The 20,306-nt window shown below is 41.5% G+C and overlaps 1 protein-coding gene across 1 annotated transcript; it reads left to right on the top strand.

Annotated features, from left to right (window-relative positions):
• The first annotated feature begins 16,436 nt into the window (after positions 1–16,436).
• LOC106603184 (hairy-related 1) lies at positions 16,437–17,572 on the top strand. Its single transcript, XM_014196509.2, has one exon. It carries the CDS (start codon positions 16,500–16,502, stop codon positions 17,340–17,342), a length of 843 nt encoding a protein of 280 aa, XP_014051984.2. The 5' UTR covers positions 16,437–16,499; the 3' UTR covers positions 17,343–17,572.
• The last annotated feature ends 2,734 nt before the right edge of the window (positions 17,573–20,306 follow it).

Raw genomic sequence — 20,306 nt, 5'->3', positions numbered from 1 at the left:
CACAGTTTTATTTGAGACGACTGTACAACCATCAAGATTAATTGTCAGATTTAACAGAAGATCTCTTTGTTTCTTGGGACCTAGAACAAGCATCTCTGTTTTGTCCGAGTTTAAAAGTAGAAAGTTTGCAGCCATCCACTTCCTTATGTCTGAAACACAGGCTTCTAGCGAGGGGAATTTTGGGGCTTCACCATGTTTCATTGAAATGTACAGCTGTGTGTCATCCGCATAGCAGTGAAATGTAACATTATGTTTTCGAATGACATCCCCAAGAGGTAAAATATATAGTGAAAACAATAGTGGTCCTAAAACGGAACCTTGAGGAACACCGAAATTTACAGATGATTTGGCAGAGGACAAACCATTCACAGAGACAAACTGATATCTTTCCGACAGATAAGATCTAAACCAGGCCAGAACTTGTCCGTGTAGACCAATTTGGGTTTCCAATCACTCTAAAAGAATGTGGTGATCGATGGTATCAAAAGCAGCACTAAGATCTAGGAGCACGAGGACAGATGCAGAGCCTCCGTCTGACATCATTAAAAGGTCATTTACCACCTTCACAAGTGCAGTCTCAGTGCTATGATGGGGTCTAAAACCAGACTGAAGCGTTTCGTATACATTGTTTGTCTTCAGGAAGGCATCACTCGTCGTGTTGAAGGCAGCCAATGCCCTGCTTCTAACTATGATGTTTTCACATTGTGAAAACGTGAGCTGCTGTCTGATGAAGAGGAACAGATATAGCTAGCTAGACTGAAAGACTGAACTAAGATCAATATCTGTTTTTGAGTGCACTTAAAATATGTAGCATGCTAATATACGAATATACAACAATACGAATTGTCTTGATCATATGAAGAGTTAACTCCACTGACCATCTAGCCAATTTATTGACAGCGAGGCCAATATTCCAGTTTGTCTAGCCTAGCCAGCTACTGTGTAAATGTCAATTGTGTTTCATTAGCTAGCTATCTCTCCGTCTGTGAATTCCATTCTTTTTAATGTTTATGGCATATAACGCTCATTTCAAGTAACTAGCTGCAGGCTTAAAGAAACATTAAATCATATACTTTGCATAGAAACCCAAATAAAAGCAAGCATCTAGATAGAAAGATGTGTGTGTGTGTGTGTGTGTGTGTGTGTGTGTGTGTGTGTGTGTGTGTGTGATGGAGGAAAATTACCAACCTATAAGCATTCTTACAGTCCTATCAAAGGTAGCTGAAAGATGGGTGGCTGATCATCTGACTGACCTCATTCAAGGCAACCCTATACATCAAATGCAATTTGGATTGAAAACTAACCATTCTACCGAAACAGACAATTGCTATTTTCTGAAGTGCATTAAATCTAAACTGGACATAGGTGGTCTTTTTGGATCATGAGGTCCTCCTATCTAAACTATCCTCACTTAATGTGTCCACTGAAGTCATTAGTTGGATGTATTCCTATCTGACAAACAGAAGTCAAAGGGTTCGTTTGGGGGACACTCAGTCGGACTCTCTTTACTATAACATTGGGGTCCCACAGCGTCAATATTAGGCCTCCTTCTGTTTACCATCTATATAAATGATCTCCCACTTGCTTGAACACAAGTTAACATGCGGATGTATGCAGACGATACGGTTCTGTATGTACACTCCAAAAATAGCCAATTAGTTGTGAACAAGTTAACTGAAGCTATGGTACATGTTTCTAAATGGATGAGTAATTATTGCCTGCATTTAAATATCGACAAAACTGTTTGTTTGTACTTCTCTAAGAAATCCATTGATTCTTCCCAACGAGCTGTTCTTGCAATGGGGAGAATCTGAAAGTTGTGTCTAACTTCAGGTATCTCGGCGTCATTTTGGACTCCAACTCGACATGTAAGAAACATGTGAAGAAGGTGGTTAACACGGTTAAGTTTGGATTATCCAACTTTAGGTTTATAAGACCGCTCCTTCCTCTGGAGGCCGCAAAACTATATATGCATGCTATGGTCTTCTCACATCTGAGATATTGCCTCACATGCTGGTCACAAGCAGGAGCTACTCTACAAACAAACACTTAAGATTTTTGATAACAAACCTAACAGTTACCACCACCATTGTCATATAATTTACAAACATAATTACTTTAAGCAGTGTGTAGATGCAAGCTTTGTCTTTAGGATCCTGCATGGTCTTGCCCCTCCACCCCTATGCCGGCGTATCATGCTTAAAACGAACACAGCTCAAAAATCACACTCTGGGAATAGTGTGTACATCACTGGTCAGAGAACAATTTGTAGAAGACAGCTAGCTACATTTTGAAGTGTCGCATTTTGACTGAAATGGGTCGCCAACTCTTTAAGTGTAATGCAACACTTTTAGTTGTTACTCCATTCCATCGATATCACGCTGAAATCAATAGAACGGGGCAAACGTTTGGGGTGTAGCGCCAAATATTGTCTATTACATTGAGAAGATATTTGAGTGACCGCTCTAATAATGGAAATGCATGTCCTCAAAGATGGAAGGCAGGCGGGAGGAGGTGAGATCAGGTGGGACCATTCTAACCTACAAGCGGGTAGATACGCGTGTGAACCGTAGCAAGCTATTTGCTTACTTTAGTTATCGAGACGATCGATCTCTGTCGAAGGAGGAGCTGGATTTTACATATTGTGTATATCTATTTCCGTTTGTTGGCAATGTCAATTTTCTAATAAAAAAAAATAAAAAAATTATGTTCGCTAGCTGGACAGGCAAACTGAACTAAACTGTAAACCAATCGAAACTTGAGTACTATCCATGGTACTATCTCTGCTGATCAAGTCTGCCAATCACGTCATCCATATCTAAGGTAGTAGACTGCTGGTGACAGAGAAAGAGATCTCTGTCCGACAAACTGCTATCAGGTAAAGTATATATACATGGACGATGTCAACATTTTATGTACTGACCTTTTATCTGTTGACAGGACCCTGGACATGACAGACTGGTATGGATGAGCCTCTGGGGCGAGATTGAATAGAGAAAAGACAGAGGCCCAATTTTTCGAACCATGGGCTGACCCAGACTTGACCAGACAACCACTGACTGTTAAAATGACTGACATAAGGGTACTGGGGGTAAAGTTTGACCGGGAGGGAGGAGGGAGCGGTAATTGGAGTGGGATCCTGGGGACAGTACGACAGAGACTGGGTTTTTGGGGACTTTGACAGCTGACTTTTGAGGGCAAGGTTTTAATCATTAAAGCTGTGATTTTTACCTGTGCTGTTATTAATCAGTTCTGTTTTTATCCCCCCACGAACAACTCTTTTAGCTCTGGAACGGATGCTGTTTTACTTCCTGTGGGGAAGCAAGTGGGAGAGGCTGAGGAGGGAGGTGGTCAAGAGGCCCAGGTCCAAGGGGGGAAAGGCTTGCCTGACCTCTACTTGTTCCTGGGCAGCCACTATACATTGTTACATCTCACTCTTGCCACCTCCCCGGGCAACAACAAGACCCAGGCCCTCGCACGGTTCTGGCTGGGATCTTACATCAGAACCCTGAGGCTGATCCCAGTCGACCTGCAAGCCCAAGTCTCTTTCCTTCTCCCCACACACTACGCCCAGCTCCAGAAGTTTTTTAGACATTTTAAACTGGAAAGGGAAGCAGTCACGGTTTTGACTGGGCACCGCTCTCTTCTCTCTTGTGCAGGAGTGGGAACCAGTGCGTCCAGTGTGCGGGCTTGCTAACGGTGAGCCCATAACGGTTTGGTGTAATGTGGCCCATCCTGCTCTCCTGAATTGGCACCGGGACCTGTCCTGGATGGTCGCCCACGAGATCCTCCCGGTCAAGGTCGTTATGCACTCCCGGGGCATGGCGAGGATATCCGTGTGCCCCCGACCAGGCTGCGGCCAAGAGAAGTCGGTGAGGCACTTGCTCTGGGAGTGCAGAGCCGCCAGGGACCTGTGGAAGGAAGCAGGCCCCCTGATCTCCCCGTGTCTGTCAGCAGGGGAGGACCTAATGCCCCAGCTCGTGCTGTATGGGGTGGGCCGAAGGCCTATTCCACCGAAGGCCTTCACCAAGCTCTGGCCCACCCTCACGTGTCTGAAGGAAGCACTGTGGTCCTCCTGTAACCTGCTGGTAGCGAAATGAGTAGAGACCACCCCCCAGGCAGTGGCCATGGTAGCCACGGAAGCCCTGGGGTGGTACAGAAGAAAGGGAGCCTCGACCCCAAGCGAAGGGTCCCCCACAACACCCAAGGTCCCGGCGGCCACGGCCTGACAGCGCTGCGGTGCCTAGGGCGATGCACCTTGAGGAGGGATCTCCTCTGGGACCTGAAGGACAGGACTGTGATTGATTCGGAAGAGCAGGAGGAGGCGAGTTTGATAAGGACTCACCCTGCTCCTGTACAAAGGACCAAAGACAGCTTTTTAACAAAGTGACTTTTTCTTACATGCTTTCATGTCTTAAAAATGTTTTACTTTTGTTAAATCATTTGTACACATTTTAAATGGCTTTTACAGATTTGATGTTTTTACAACAAAAAGTACTCTTATTCATGGTTGTTTCCATTGTTTTTAACAACATGTACTTTTTAACAAATTCAAATGTAATACCAAATGCTGTTTTTATGCTTTCATGCCATTTTTATGTGCTTAAAATGACATCCAAAAATATATATATTTTAAAGGAAATGTGACAATAAAATGTGACAATAAAAAAATATATATTTTTTGTAATCTAACTATTTAGTTATAGAATTCAAGCTGAACACAGCAACCTTAGTAATGTAGCTAGGTAGTTAGCTACCAGGACCATATAGCCCTAGCATGTCAGGAGCGTTTTAGCTATCAGTTTATTCCAAGTAATAATTTAAGACTACAAAAATCTATAGGACAAGTTGTGTAAATCTAATACAGTAATCAAGGCAGGACTCACTAATTTCATTCATACTGACAAATAAGAAATGCCACATTATCACTGTTGTAGGATGATTGCAGAGCAGCCTGCCTCAGACTGTCAGGATGTCCATTTTCTATTAAACAAACTACATATCTTTGCTGTGATTATTTATTGTATTAATTATTGTGTCTCACATGTTCTTTCAGCTCTCCTGTGTCCGGCTCACAGAGATCAACCAAGTACAAGTCACCAAGCACGGGTTGACTCACTCACCTGTGAGGAGAACCATCCTAATGCAGTTTGAACTAGCCCTGCCGTCAATATTTAGACATGCATTTGCCTGTTGTCTTTTCTTTGTGGGTCTGTGTAGTGTAATGCATTTTAGAGTTGAAGAACACCAACAACAGATACACGTGCTTGTTTCAGCATCTCAAAGACTAAATTCAATGTAAAATCAGTTCATCAGGTTACAAACAGATCATTTTACTACTGTAACATGTAGTGGGGAGAGTTTTATTGTCCCCGTCAGGAGCTTTTGCCGTAGATGGTAGAGTTCTATTGTCCCAGTCAGGAGCCATAGCTTTTGCCGTAGATGGTAGAGTTTTATTGTCCCCGTCAGGAGCCATAGCTTTTGCCGTAGATGGTAGAGTTCTATTGTCCCCGTCAGGAGCCATAGCTTTTGCCGTAGATGGTAGAGTTCTATTGTCCCCGTCAGGAGCCATAGCTTTTGCCGTAGATGGTAGAGTTCTATTGACCCCGTCAGGAGCCATAGCTTTTGCCGTAGATGAGAGTTCTATTGTCCCCGTCAGGAGCCATAGCTTTTGCCGTAGATGGTAGAGTTCTATTGTCCCCGTCAGGAGCCATAGCTTTTGCCGTAGATGAGAGTTCTATTGTCCCCGTCAGGAGCCATAGCTTTTGCCGTAGATGGTAGAGTTCTATTGTCCCCGTCAGGAGCCATAACTTTTGCCATAGATGGTAGAGTTCTCGTCTCTGGACCACACAAGCATTAGATTGCATTCTGCTAAGGCCCTTGTCTCTTTCTACATCGGTCAGCTACATTGGTGACCAGTGCTTCTAGAGAGAAGGGTGAATACTGAAGCATGCTTTGATGACAGTTCTACAGTCTACAGCGGAGGCACAGGCCTTTCTGGACTATAAGATTTCTGGACTGTAAGACTCCTGGATAGTAAGATTGTGCCCTCCATGGTAGGTTGGACTATATTTAGGTACTTAACATCTAGTATACGTAACATACTACCTGAGACACCTTTGCTAACTGTATCCATACTCAATACATGCTGAAACACTATTTGTGATGCTGTTCTTTGTTCGAATGTACAGTTGAAGTCGGAAGTTTACATACACTTAGGTTGGAGTCATTAAAACTTGTCTTTCAACCACTCCACAAATGTCTTGTTAACAGCCTATAGTTTTGGCAAGTCGGTTAGGACATCTACTTTGTGCATGACAAAAGTCATTTTTCCAACAATTGTTTACAGACAGATTATTTCACTTATAATTCACTGTATCACAATTCCAGTGGGTCAGAAGTTTACATACACTAAGTTGACTGTGCCTTGAAACAGCTTGGAAAATTCCAGAAAATATTGTCATGGATTTAGAAGCTTCTGATAAGCTAATTGACATAATTTGAGTCAATTGGAGGTGTACCTGTGGATGTATTTCAAGGCCTACCTTCAAACTCACTGCCTCTGCTTGACCATGGGAAAATCAAAAGAAATCAGCCAAGATCAGCCAAAAGAATTGTAGACCTCCACAAGTCTGGTTCATCCTTGGGAGCTATTTTCAAATGCCTGAATGTACCAAGTTCATCTGTACAAACAATAGTACGCAAGTATAAACACCATGAGTGTAACGCCCTGGCCATAGAGAGGGGCTTTTTGTTCTTTATTTTGGTTAGGCCAGGGTGTTACATTGGGTGGGCGTTCTATGTTTATTTTTCTATGTTGGTTTGTTTCTTTGGTTTGGCCGTGTGTGGCTCCCAATCAGGCACAGCTGTAGTTCGTTGTTGCTGATTGGGAGTCACACATAAGTAGCCTGTTTTTCCTTTGGGTTTTGTGGGTGATTGTATTCTGTTAGTGTGTTTCTGTTTAGTGCTTTCGGTTTCGTTGTTAGTACCTGACAGAACTGTCGGCTGTCATTTAGTTTATTTTGTCAAGTGTTCTCTTTTTGTATAAAAATTCATTCAAGATGAACACATCCTCCGCTGCACCTTGGTCTTTCTCTAACGACGGCCGTTACAATGGTACCACGCCATGGGTCATACCACTCAGGAAGGAGATGTGTTCTGTCTCCTAGAGATGAACGTACTTTGGTGAGAAAAGTGCAAATCAATCCCAGAACAACAGCAAAGGACATTGTGAAGATGCTGGAGAAACAGGTACAAAAGTATCTATATCCACAGTAAAATTAATCCTATATCGACATAACCTGAAAGGCCGCTCAGCAAGGAAGAAGCCACTGCTCCAAAACCGCCATAAAAAAGCCAGACTATGGTTTGCAACTGCACATGGGGACAAAGATCGTACTTTTTGGACAAATGTCCTCTGGTCTGCTGAAACAAAAATAGAACTGTTTGGCCATAATGACCATCGTTATGTTTGAAGGAAAAAGGGGGAGGCTTGCAAGCTGAAGAACACCATCCCAATCGTGAAGCACGGGGGTGGCAGCATCATGTTGTGGGGCTGCTTGGTGCAGGAGGGTCTGGTTCACTTCACAAAATAGATGGCATCATGAGGGATGAAAATTATGTGGATATATTGACGCAACATCTCAAAACATCAGTCAGGAAGATAAAGCTTGCTCGCAAATGGGTCTTCCAAATGGACAATGACCCCAAGCATACTTCCAAAGTTGTGGAAAAATGGCTTAAGGACAACAAAGTCAAGGTATTGGAGTGGCCATCACAAAGCCCTGACCTCAATCCTATAGAAAATTTGTGGGCAGAACTGAAAAAGTGTGTGCGAGCAAGGAGGCCTACAAACCTGACTCAGTTACACCAGCTCTATCAGGAGGAATGGGACAAAATTCACCCAACTTATTGTGGGAAGTGTGTGGAAGGCTACCTGAAACATTTGACCCATATTAAACCATTTAAAGGCAATGCTACCAAATACTAATTGAGTGTATGTAAACTTCTGACCCACTGGGAATGTGATGAAAGAAATAAAAGCTTAAAGAAATAATTCTCTCTACTATTATTCTGACATTTCACATTCTTAAAATAAAGTGGTGATCCTAACTGACCTAAAACAGGGAATTTTTACTAGGATTAAATGTCAGGAATTGTGAAAAACTGAGTTTAAATGTATTTGGCTAAGGTGTATGTAAACCTCCGACTTCAACTGTACCTTAGTTGAATGCACTGACTAAATATGCTGTTTTCACACCATAGTAACATCAGACTTCTGATACCAATGCAGGGTGAAAGGGGGCCACAAAATGGTGAACCAGTATAAAAAACAAATGGTATAGAAAAGTATTTTGTATTTTGAAAATACAAATTACAGCTCTCGATTGTATCTTGTTACAAAACACATTGTAGTGTTGTTCAGCCCCGTGTAATACAAAATACTCAGAAGTAATTGAAATACATTTTACAAATACATGTAACTGAAATACTGCCCGTCTCTGACTACAAGTTATAAATAGTACATGTTGTGATCATCAAATCAAATGTATTTATAAAGCCCTTTTTACATCAGAAAATGTCACAAAGTGCTGATGGCGAAGTCGAAGTGATTGTACAATAATTACGGATATATTCTGCTGTGCGGTATAGCTACAATATTGTCATATCACTGCAAATCTATGGAGCCACTGAGTTCAGTGTTCACAACACTACATAAATGAATGACTCCGTAGCAGTCTCAGTAGCAATGGACGTGGCAGTTGTTTACAGTTTACAGTTCAATATCCCATTTCAGGATCCTGTGGTAGATCAGAGGCACGGCCTCCACACAGACTGGCTGGCTGAGAGGTTCTGGGATTGGGCTTCTTTGGCAGCGGGTCTGTGGTGCTGCTGGGGAGCGTTGGGATCTCCATGTCGGAGCGGAGCTCTGTGAGGATGATTTATCCTGACTGCACAATGCTGCTGTCTGTAGTGGAACTCCTGTATCTTCATCATGGGTAAGGACTGGTGGCATGTTGTGCTGGGCAGAGAGTTGAGCTTATGCCGCGACCTCGATGCTCCTCACCTTCAGCTTTCTTCCTGTCCCCATCACCAGTGTTCTGGAGATAGAGAACGATGTGTTCCAGGATCTCAGCATTCTCCACTCTACACTGATTCACAGCCTGTTGAAGAGAGAGAGAGAGAGGGCAGGTTAATGCACAGTCATGCTACACTTCAGAGGAGCTGACACCTGTACACTATAAACCCCTATGTGATGTTCCTACTCAAAACTTTTGAGGAAACCTGATGTACTTAATATATTTGAGTACAGTTACTTAAAGTGATTTTGTAGTCATGACTCAAAAATGAAATTCACTGTGACCCTGTAAGGCAAGTGTCAAACTCATTCCACGGAGGGCCGAGTGTCTGCGGGTTGTCGCTCCTCCCTTGTACTGGTTGATGAATTAAGGTCACTAATAAGGTCACTAATAAGTAAGGAACTCCACTTACCTGGTTGTGTACTTGAAAGGAAAAAACAAAAACCAGCAAACACTAGGCCCTCCAATGTAATAAGTTTGACACCCTGGCAGATTTGAGTTGTATCAGCGTGAACATTTTGAGTAACGCCCCCTTAATGGGCCTGGCCTCCAATGTAATTTCCCAGTGTGCCTTGCCTTTTCGAGTGAATTGTAGAGTTACCACCCATGACTGCATTTGTTAGTGACAGAGACATGGTTGTTAAATTAATTCTTTTTTTTCAGTCCTGTTGCATTCATCAAATTAGTTATTTTGAGGCCTAGCTTTACCCAAATACCGTGGCATGAAACACATGGTTTACAGGCCACATCAGGCCTGCAAGTAGGGTAGCAAAATTCCCAGTTAAAAAAACAAAACTCTGGTTGGAGGATTTCCAGAAATATAACAAACCGGGATTTCTGGAAAACCTTGGAAATTTATCAGAATTTCACAAACCGCAAGTCACATTATAGTGATTCCTATTGGAATCCAGCCAGAGTTAGGATATTCAACAGTTAGAATTTTTATTCACCAGCAATCTGCATTCATAATGGAGATCATCGATGGGAGGACAGACCATTGCCTCTAGTAAACCAGGGTTAAGAACAGTGTGGGGAGACTACCTAACCCAATTAAACTGGAACAACCATTTCAGTAACCGGTGCAAAGAATCTAGCTAAATGATTAGATTAGTTTAGAAATATGTATGTTATTTATCTTTGTATAGCATATCAATCACTCATTGTACATGCAAAAACACAGATATTAAAACACTTTTTTTTTATCTACCTGCAGTAGAGCATGCTGAGTAAAGTGCATTTATTATCATAACTTTAAAAAAAAAAAATGGAGTCTCATTTAGTTTTGAGTCAGTACCACAAAAGTAATCATTACTTTTCATTGGCCGAGTTCAACTTACTATAAGTATTGGAGTTAAAAATGCCTTGGGTTTACAGTGATATAAGCTGCATTTAGAGCAGTCAAGTGAACTTCACACCTGATGTTGTGGCCCCCGCAGCAGCATTGTTCTCTGCCTCTCCAGACTGGTTCATTCTCTCTCTCTGATGTCTCTCCACCTGAGGCTTCAGGAGTTACAAGTGAAAGATGAAAGGAAATCATGAGTGGGAGTTCAGATCAATGTCTCTGGTAAACCACGCAGCATAGCTAGAACAGCTCTTAATAACCCTTTTAGTCATATGTATCGTCATGATATTTTGTATAAATGATTTCATCATATTTCAATTTAATTCAACAAGCTAAGAATTTTGTAAACATCAAATGATTTTAGACTGACGTGAAATCTATGGTTAAGGCTGTTCATCAAATGACATTATATTTCACAGACACCGAATACAATCACTTGAAAGTGGTACATGAATTATGTATTACCTTTTCGTCCATTTTCACGTTCTCTGTTCCCCCAACTAATTTAGTATTTGTATTAATCCACAAGTTTCTGCTGTGCGTAAAAAGCCTACACGGAGGAAACACAGAGATTGTCCAGATGTAAATAATAATCAGGAAGAACCGTGTTGTTTCTCTACTATCTGTCACTGAGGAAGGATATTTTCTCGATGTGACAATTTTGTCTCTCCACGACTTTTAAATCCGTAGGTGGTAGACTTGACTTTGGACTCCTCCCATCCCCATCGGGTAGCCAATCCGCACCACATGCCACCAGCGTCTCGTAGGCAACGGCTGAAAGGCTTGATACATGATTCAGAAGATTCAGATCCCTGATAAATAAAATACATCTATATTTTACAAAATTATCAAATGAAATAAATGCAGTTAATGTATTGGTTTGGTAAGGGGCACAATCATAGGATGGATATAACAAGGATAATGAAAGCTGTTGGTTGAATAATTTAGCCACATAGATTGATTATTTCTTTTTTTAAACAGGTTTCTTAAGCTGTATGATCGTGTGCTTAGGCACAAGCCATCACAGCCATAATAACACCCGTGGGCACGTGTATGAAAGCTCTAACAAATGGCACGGGTATTGTAATTACAAGAGAGGTGCTGACAAGAGTCGACCCGGATTTACATATGAATAAAGTGACACCTCCACCTCTCAAACAGACGGGCACACTTTCAGCCACAATGGTTTTGCGCATTCCAATTGTCACAACACTTTATGCACAGACCCAACAAGCTTTTCTGACTCATTTATACAAACAAGCTGAGGATATTGCCTTCGCATACATAACTACCTATGTGATGAATAATTGTATTCGGATTTAATCATATTTGACCTTGTGTTCATTTACATTTAGAGGGAAACGTGTGCTGTGGGAACCATCGCACCTCCAGTGGCGACACGTCTTCGCTAAATGATGTACAAATTCTAACAGGTAATAAACAATACATGCATTGTCAATCCTAAACCTTTCCCTTGGGAAAGGGCTGAACGAAAATTTCCCAGACTGTCAAATCAGGGAAGAGCAAAGTGAATTTGGTCAACGGACTAAAGGCCTAACATAAACTAGCGGTTCTGGGGTGCCTCTGTGACAACAATTTTGGACCCCCTTGTGTCCCCCCTAAATGTGGAGTATGAAATCATTTTTACATAACACATTTTTGCTATCGTTATTTTTTTTACATCCGTTATTAGACAGTGGCAACGATGATGATTATGAACATGGTATTTTGCCTGCTAATGCCTGCAATGCAGCGAAGAAAACGATATGACAACAATAACGTCTAATGTAACTGGCCCCTCTAACAGTACAACTGGCCCCAGCTTGGCCCCCCAGTTGAAATGGTCTAGAACCGCCACTGCTAACATAGCAATTGAATGCATTGAACCACCATAGGAAGTGTTTTGGGGACCAATTCCATAGTGGCCAATCCCTACAATGCGCAAAACATTCAGTGAACACTGTGAAGGGTAACATGGTCGATAATCTGGTACCAAAAAATTCAGTTCAAGAGTTAGCCTATAATATTGAGGAATAAACGACAATTGCAAATCTTCACATAAATCGAATGTTGTGCATAGGATCACCATTGATTTATCTCAAGTGTTCACACTGTGCAGTCGCTAATGTAGCTATTGAGACTAGCCTACAGTAACATGTGTAACCGCGGGTATATCTGAGAAAAGTCTGACACGTGTAAAAACACTCTGTAGCTTGCGGATGAAAGGGACCTCGTGGCGCTGAGGCACGCGCTGTCATAACCACACCAACCCTGGCACTTGTGCGTGAAAGACAAATGGCATGTGTATGCCTATTACCGAAGAGCTGTTGGTGAAAGTTGACAAGTGAGGTGTTTGGCGAGAGTCGACGACCATCAGTCTCCCCCGCACACGCAGCACAGGCACAAATGGTATTGCGCATTCTAATTGGCACAACATTTTACGCACAGACTCGACAGTTTATGGTTTTCGATTTTGATCAATTCAGACAGGATGCTGTGGGAACCATCGCACCTCAGTAAGTGGCGACACTTGTCTTTTAAATTATGTAGCCTACAAAATTTAACAGGTAGGCTCATAAACAAATGTGTAAATCCTTGTATTTCCCAAGGGAAAGGGGCTAAGGGACATTTTCCCAGTCTGTCACGTCGGGGAACAGCAAAGTGAATTTAGCCAATTGTCCATAGAAAGTATGGGTCTTTCTCATTGCATTGTACCACATGTTGTAATCAGTATAAGTGCTGACACATTCCATAACTTAAATTGCGCAAATGCTAACATATGGTTAAAATATAATATTTGTTAGCCATTTAATAATGTAGCAGTTTTGTAGAAATCTAATTTGTGTGTGCGTTATTCAGATAAGTTGTTACACTAAAAAAAAGTAAGGAATGAATTAATGAACATCCAAGAAAAATACTTACGATGTTTTATCAGCATTTAGGTTTCTCTCATGGAGTTCACACTGCCCTATCCTTCTTCGGCCAAATAGCCTTCAGATCAAAGGCGAAATTATGGCTCTCAGACACGCGCTGCCATAACCACAACAACCCAGGCACACAACCCAGAAGTTGTGTGTGAAACATAACTTCAACTTTTGAGTTTGAATGAAATGTGACCCTCAGACCTAAGACTGACATGCGCAAAACTCAATATGTTATTCCAGCTATATGCTGAATGGATGTTTATTGAAAGGATTGTGTGATTTTTGTCAAGGCATTTGATTCAAGGCTCAATTTGATTCAAGGCATTTGATTCAAGGCTCAATATTGGAGTTACAGGCAATTAGACTCCTAAATGTATACATTATAACAGATAATAAACCACAATTCCTGCATTATCTCATGAGAGCGGGATTGGTGACATTTTCATAGTGAATCACTTCAGGTATGGCTGGTCATTTAGTGCGAAATGTTCCCAGCTTCGACAAAGCATCGACACAAACAATTAACATGATGTAACAGAATATGACCAATAAGGTATTTGACATTGCATCTTAGAACTTGACCTATCCTCTCTGGTCAGATTTGATGATCATTTCCTTTTAATAATTTGGATTCATTTAATGCATTTTTTACATGTACTGTTCTGTCAAAGTTACAGTGTTTTACTTTTGCTTATAGTCTTTGCCCAGAGTATACAATATGCCCGTGGCAAATTTGCACCTCTGTCCAGACTTCCCACTTATGCATTTGTAATTTGTCCATTCACTACTGCTTTTTACGCGCGGCCATGCACCTCCAAAGACCACACCCATTCTCGCTCCAATTTCTCACTGCAATTTCTCTCTTTCTCCCTCTCTCACTCCCCATGCATAGGTTAAAAAATGCATTGCAATGGCCTATTTTTACGCATGGCCTTACCATAATAGATTAAACGGCAATCCTCGATTCGCGTGCATGTCAAATTTGGATTTCGGCTCAATTTACCTAGGCTCATTTGTGTATTTCGTGTTTATTAATAGCGCAATCTAACTTTCCCATGTGGAGCAGATGGTAGGCTACTGCACGGTCACACAAGGTGCGACTGTTGTCATGCATGCGTAAATTGTCACTTACATGGAATGTATACATCATAAAGACGAGTGTGTTCGAGTTGGTGTGATTGTGTTCATTCTGACACTTTTTCAGCAACAGTAGTTTTCTGTTCCCACGAGAAAACCAACGTTCCCAAGGCACACTTGTCTAAAAGGCCAATTTGGCGCATACATATGAAGTACTGTTATGGATAGTCAAAAGGCCTCCTTAGGTGCATTGAGTCTGGTGACACACCCACCGAGCTCCAAAGACACATTTCGTACCAAACTGGTCCTACATTTACATAAAGCGATAACTACTTTACTGGTCAATTGCGCCAATAATAGTATAAACGCATTATTTTCTATGCCAAATTAAGGTTAGAGAAGGCTAAGCCTGGCATTTACGACGTAAATGTAAGCATGTGGCTGAAAAATAATGCACAGAATCACACAGCCTACTCTTCGTCAGCCATAGCTACATGTTAGGATTAAGATACATTGCTATAGTATGGACTTTACGTTCATTCTAAATGGTTATGCTATATTGTAAATAACATATTCTAGATCATTCCAAAGATGCACATTGATTTACTGAAATGAAGCTACTGTATCTTTGAACATATAATCCATTTGGTGAGTATCAAAAAGGCATGCAACGTATTGAGAACGGTCGAGAACGTCATTGTCACCTTTCAACCAATGACAGTCGGTCTGCTTGACCTTATAAGTAGCTTCGCGGCCTCATCTAAAAATGAACCAGCTTCGTTGGTGAGTGCGGGGACTTCCTTTTCAACTTCCGTGACCGGATTGGATGAATACATCGTTTTCTTTTTGGAAAAGTAGTCTTTATTCATACAGGCCTACTTCATCGAGGAAAGTTGGAAGGATCAAACATGAATAATCGTAACGCCTTAAAGAGGGTAAGTCCAGATCGTGCGTAAAACTGATGTTTAAAAAATATGATCTATATTTTGGTGTCAGTGAATTTGTTTTGGATTTGGTGTTGTTGCAATAACTGATGATGATGATTATTTTCTAGGTTCTTAAACCGGTAATTGAAAAGAAGAGGCGTGATAGGATAAACCAACGGTTGGATGAGCTAAGGACTATACTGCTAAGCAACACTTCTGACATGGTGAGTTGAGTTGACCACAGCTTTTCCAATTGCTGTCTGAGATCAGTTCATTGTGTGTCATTGTATTATCGAACATATAGATCCGTTGTATTTCAATAATACACATTGTCAAGCTATTAATTCCATTTCAAACAGCCCATACAACCACACGGAAACCAGACCCATGTGAAAACTATGAAGAAATGCGGTTGCGCGAAACTTCCGAGTTTTTACCAATGTATCCATCCATGACCTTTAATTTAATGGAATTGAAAACGTAACTTGGTGTCTGTTAGGAACTTGATAGACACGTCAAAAATAGAATTTTGTATTTAACCATAAAATCATCACTTCCATACCAACAAATCATTCATAATTAATTTTCGAAATATTGTGCGTAATGGTTGATCGTAATGCAATATATTCAGTAGGATTATGCTTCTACTCACAGCGGCTGAAAAATCCAAAATTGGAAAAAGCTGAAATATTGGAGTTGACTGTCGATTACATACGGAGAAAAGCAAATGGGAACGACAGCAAAGGTATCTATCAATCCTAAATGTTTATAGTTTGCCCGTGTGTTTTTCATGTAATTTATTTCATAAATAGAAAGCGAAATACGTCCCAAACTATTGATATAGAACATTAAACATTACTCTGAGTGCTAATAATTATTTTTATTTTTCTCTCCCCAAAACCTCCTTATCTTCTCTTTGTATAACTTATCTACAAACACCTACAAATACACATTGGCTCTTGCAAATTCTGTTGACAATTCTCCGACAAATGTACATCCTGCTTCTTCATACTGTCCTCTCTCTGTCCACGTTTATATTCTCTCCAAATTCATCATCCATTCTATCATGATATTTTCTCATACTCTCATCTTTACATCACATGGATCCATCTCTCGATTTGTCTCTTTCTGTCCTCTCTTCTCTTCCTAAATGTTCTCCCTATACTGTCGGAATCACTATTTACCAACACTAGCCCTTTCAGAAAATCCTGTGAAAGAGCCCTCTGCTCCAGTGACTAGTGCTGTGAGTTCCAAAAGGACAGGCCCCATACATGAGCACACACAGCCCCCACCCAACCCCATCTACAGTGCAGGTTTCAGAGAATGCATCTCCCGCCTGGGCAACTACATTGACAGTGTGGATCCCTCCCAGAAAGAGAGCTTTGTCCAGGAACTGAGGGACCACCTGGATGCCCACAGTGCCTGCCCTCTGGGGAGGGTGCAGAGCCAGACATTTCCCCTGGACCTCCAGCCCTGGGGCTCTGGAGCAGAAGGACAATGCTTACTGGGCAGAGTTCAGAACAGGAAGGAAAGCACAGTGATGGGTCATCAACGAGCCAGCAGGGAGGCCACCTTCCCCTACATCAACACCTCTCTTCCCATCTATCCCAAAACCTTTGTACTCCACCACCCCCACCCTACCCAACACCTCTCACACCCATACCCATCTCCTCCTTACTCTCTCTCCCCCCCACCCTCCCCTTCTTACTCCAGCTCCTCGACACCTTTCACCATTACCTCTCCATACCTCTCCATGCCCTGCCACTTCCCCTTCCCTCCTTCTCCCTCTGAACATCGATCAGATTCCTTGTCATCCTCTTCTCACTCTACATCTCTGCTTGTGGCGCCTCTGGTACCAGACAATCCTCCCCTGGGTTCCAGTATCCCCACCCCTCTACGTCCCTCTGGCCCTGTGCCCGACGGCCCAACAAGGACTCTGAGGCGGTCATTCTTTCAGATCCAGCCCCAGGCAATATGGAGGCCCTGGCCCTGATGTCCAGTGGAGGGTCAGTGAAATCCACCAGGACACATACAGGTCTCCACAATCTGTGTTCTGAGAGCATCTGGCCATCCAGATCATCACCGGACGTGTTCGGGACAACATTCATCTTTCCTATCAAGCAGCGCGTGGTGGTGCCGGCTAAGATAGAAAGATGTGGAGGTCAAGGACAATCAAAAGTTTTCTGACAACCTGTCACTGTCACTTTAAAAGGCCTTTTAAGAGACTGAGGAGCTCTCTGTTGTATTATGTTTTCTACAGAGCTTACTGCTTGGAGCTTCTCTTTGTTTTCTTTGTCATGGACAATGGGTTTTCTTCTTTCACATTCTTAAACAGTTTTCCCTGTCTTGGATTCTTTCCTAAATTATAAATCATGTAAAACATTGTGTATATATATTTATATTTGATCATGTACAAAGTCTTGTAATTAAAGTCAGGAGAATAAAGTTGTTATTTTGCTAACTCACTTCATTTCCAACTTGAGTCAGTGTATGTCAGTGCTAATGTGACATTTAAAATCATCTCTACTGATTGATCTAAACTGAATGAATGGTTTAGAAATGTAATCACTGCTAGGGCCTATTTATCAAAATCACGATCATAACACTATCATGGTTTAAGTGTTAGTTATAACTGATAGTTAGGCAATCAGTGTGGTTGAGATATTTGTCATGGTTTAAGACTATGGCTCTATTGTAGTTGGCATTCAAAGCCCGTTATCTATTATGATTCCAATGAACAACCCTGGCCTATTGATTTTGGTTGTCAGTCCAGCTAAAGATTTTCACTTCTTTAAATAAATCCCCCCAAAAAGAGGGAAGGAGAGAATGTTATGAGTCAAGAGCAAAGGAATACAATGCTCACTCAGAGGCAACGACAACATGCGTCTACACCAGCTGCGATTTAAATGTCGGGTAGTCTAAATAAATTAACCTGAGATTATAATTTTATCAAAACAGTTTCTCTGGGCAATATGGTTAGAGGTAACAAAACAACTTTCCTGACATTTATAGTCTACAATAAACCATTTTACCAGGTATTGAGGAGGAATCCTGGACATTGTTGGATAGAATTTATAGATAATATACTTTTTTTTACCAGGGGTACAGGAGGAAATCCTGGACATTGTTGGATAAAAAACTACAAATCACGATTTTACAATTCTCGCCCGCGAAAGAGGGAGTTCGATTAAGAAGAACCTCGGTGGGGCATGGCCCATGACGTGAACGGGCAAAAACCGTGAGGGAGGAACGCCCTTCTCAAATGGAACAGTAATCTGCTCCGTTTGGTTATGTCGTCAAAAGGCAGAATAGTGCACCACTCAGAAACTTCAAACCTCTCTTTTCCATAAAACATTTTCGAATTTTTAAACTAGTTTTTGTTGGGAATGCAGATAAATCGTTTTTATCAGTTTTGCACTTGGAAACACAGAATAATACTTATTACTCCATGTGCATAACCTTATGTCACTTGTTTTGAGCTACATCACTTTTGTTTTGAGCTACTTCGCCGTCGGCCGGAGCAGGCCACCTGGGTCTTCACTAGTTACCACAGCCACAATTATGGCTAAACCCTGACTTTTTCAAAAATGTATCTTATTAAATCTGATTTGACCCTCCTTTTATTAATTTAGCAGACACTCTTACCCAGAGCGATTTACACGATAAATTGGGGTTAAGTGCCCTGCTAAAGGCCGCATCAACAAAAAAACATACAGATTACTACTGCTCTATCAGTAGGATATTCTAACATCCCGTTCACTGTGTTGCCCTGTAGTCCTGTACACAGCAATCGGAAGGGTATTATTATTATACTTCACACACTGTCCAGATAACCTAAAAATGACATGGTGCCACTGAGTTGGCGCTGAAGCGTGACTCACTCTCAAACACCGGGATCTGAAGGAGGTGATGTGCTTAACCACACTGCTAACCTTATTCCTAACCCTAAATTGCTACATCCATTTTTTATTTTGTTTCAGTTTAACTAGGCAAGTCAGTTAAAAACAAACTCTTATTTACAATGACGGCCTACCGGGGAACAGTGGGTTAAATGCCTTGCTCAGGGGGAAAACGACAGATTCAGCAACCTTTCGGTTACTGGTCCAACGCTCTAACCACTAGGATACCTGCTTGATTCTTGAAGAATGTAATTTAGCCTCATGAGGTTAGTTCAACTGTTGTACCCCATCAGAACACAAAATATAAGCTTGTTTTACTCCAAAGCTTTAAATTATGACCAAAAAGTATATTTTAGTTTTTATGGATTTTTATGGTATAGACCATTTTTACTTTGTGGCTGTGGTAACTAGTGACAACCGGGCACCTAGCTCACGCCCGGGAGGCATCCCGGTTCCAAAACGAATCCAATACCTTTTTACCCGGTGCAAACTCCTCCCATCGAGGCACAAAAGTCATAAACTCCGCCCATTTCTACAATTTATCTTCTTAAAATCTGATTTTAAACCTAACCTAAACCCTAACCTTAACCACACTGCTAACATTATGCCTAACCCTAACCTTAAATTTAGACCAAAAAGCAAATGTTTGTTTTCAGGAATTTTTACGACCTAGCCCATTTTGACTTTGTGGCTGTGGTAACTAGTGGAAATCATGAGAGGGGTTGGGGGCGTTTGTAATCTGTTGTTTAATCTTGCCTCTACAATATTCCGTTGATGTAAAAATTGTGAACTAAACGGCGCTTATTGACCGTCTACAGGTTTACAATACATTTTTTGATAGGGAATTTCTCCAAATCGCGGGGAATAACACATTTCATTTCAGACAGGCAAATTATGGGACACCTATTTGTGTGTAAAACTAGGTCGACGTGAATTGGCCAACCCATGCACGTCTGTAATTGGTCGATTTTAGGAAGACTGCCTAAAAATCGTAACCTTATTGGTTCTGAGGCCTGTCTAAGTGTGTAGGCTCTTAGCAAATGGTAAAATAACCCTTT

Source organism: Salmo salar, chromosome ssa04 (genome assembly GCF_905237065.1).
Source record: "Salmo salar chromosome ssa04, Ssal_v3.1, whole genome shotgun sequence".
NCBI lineage: Eukaryota > Metazoa > Chordata > Actinopteri > Salmoniformes > Salmonidae > Salmo > Salmo salar.
The sequence above is the reverse complement of the archived record's forward strand: the minus strand, read 5'-3'. Positions and strand labels throughout refer to the sequence as shown.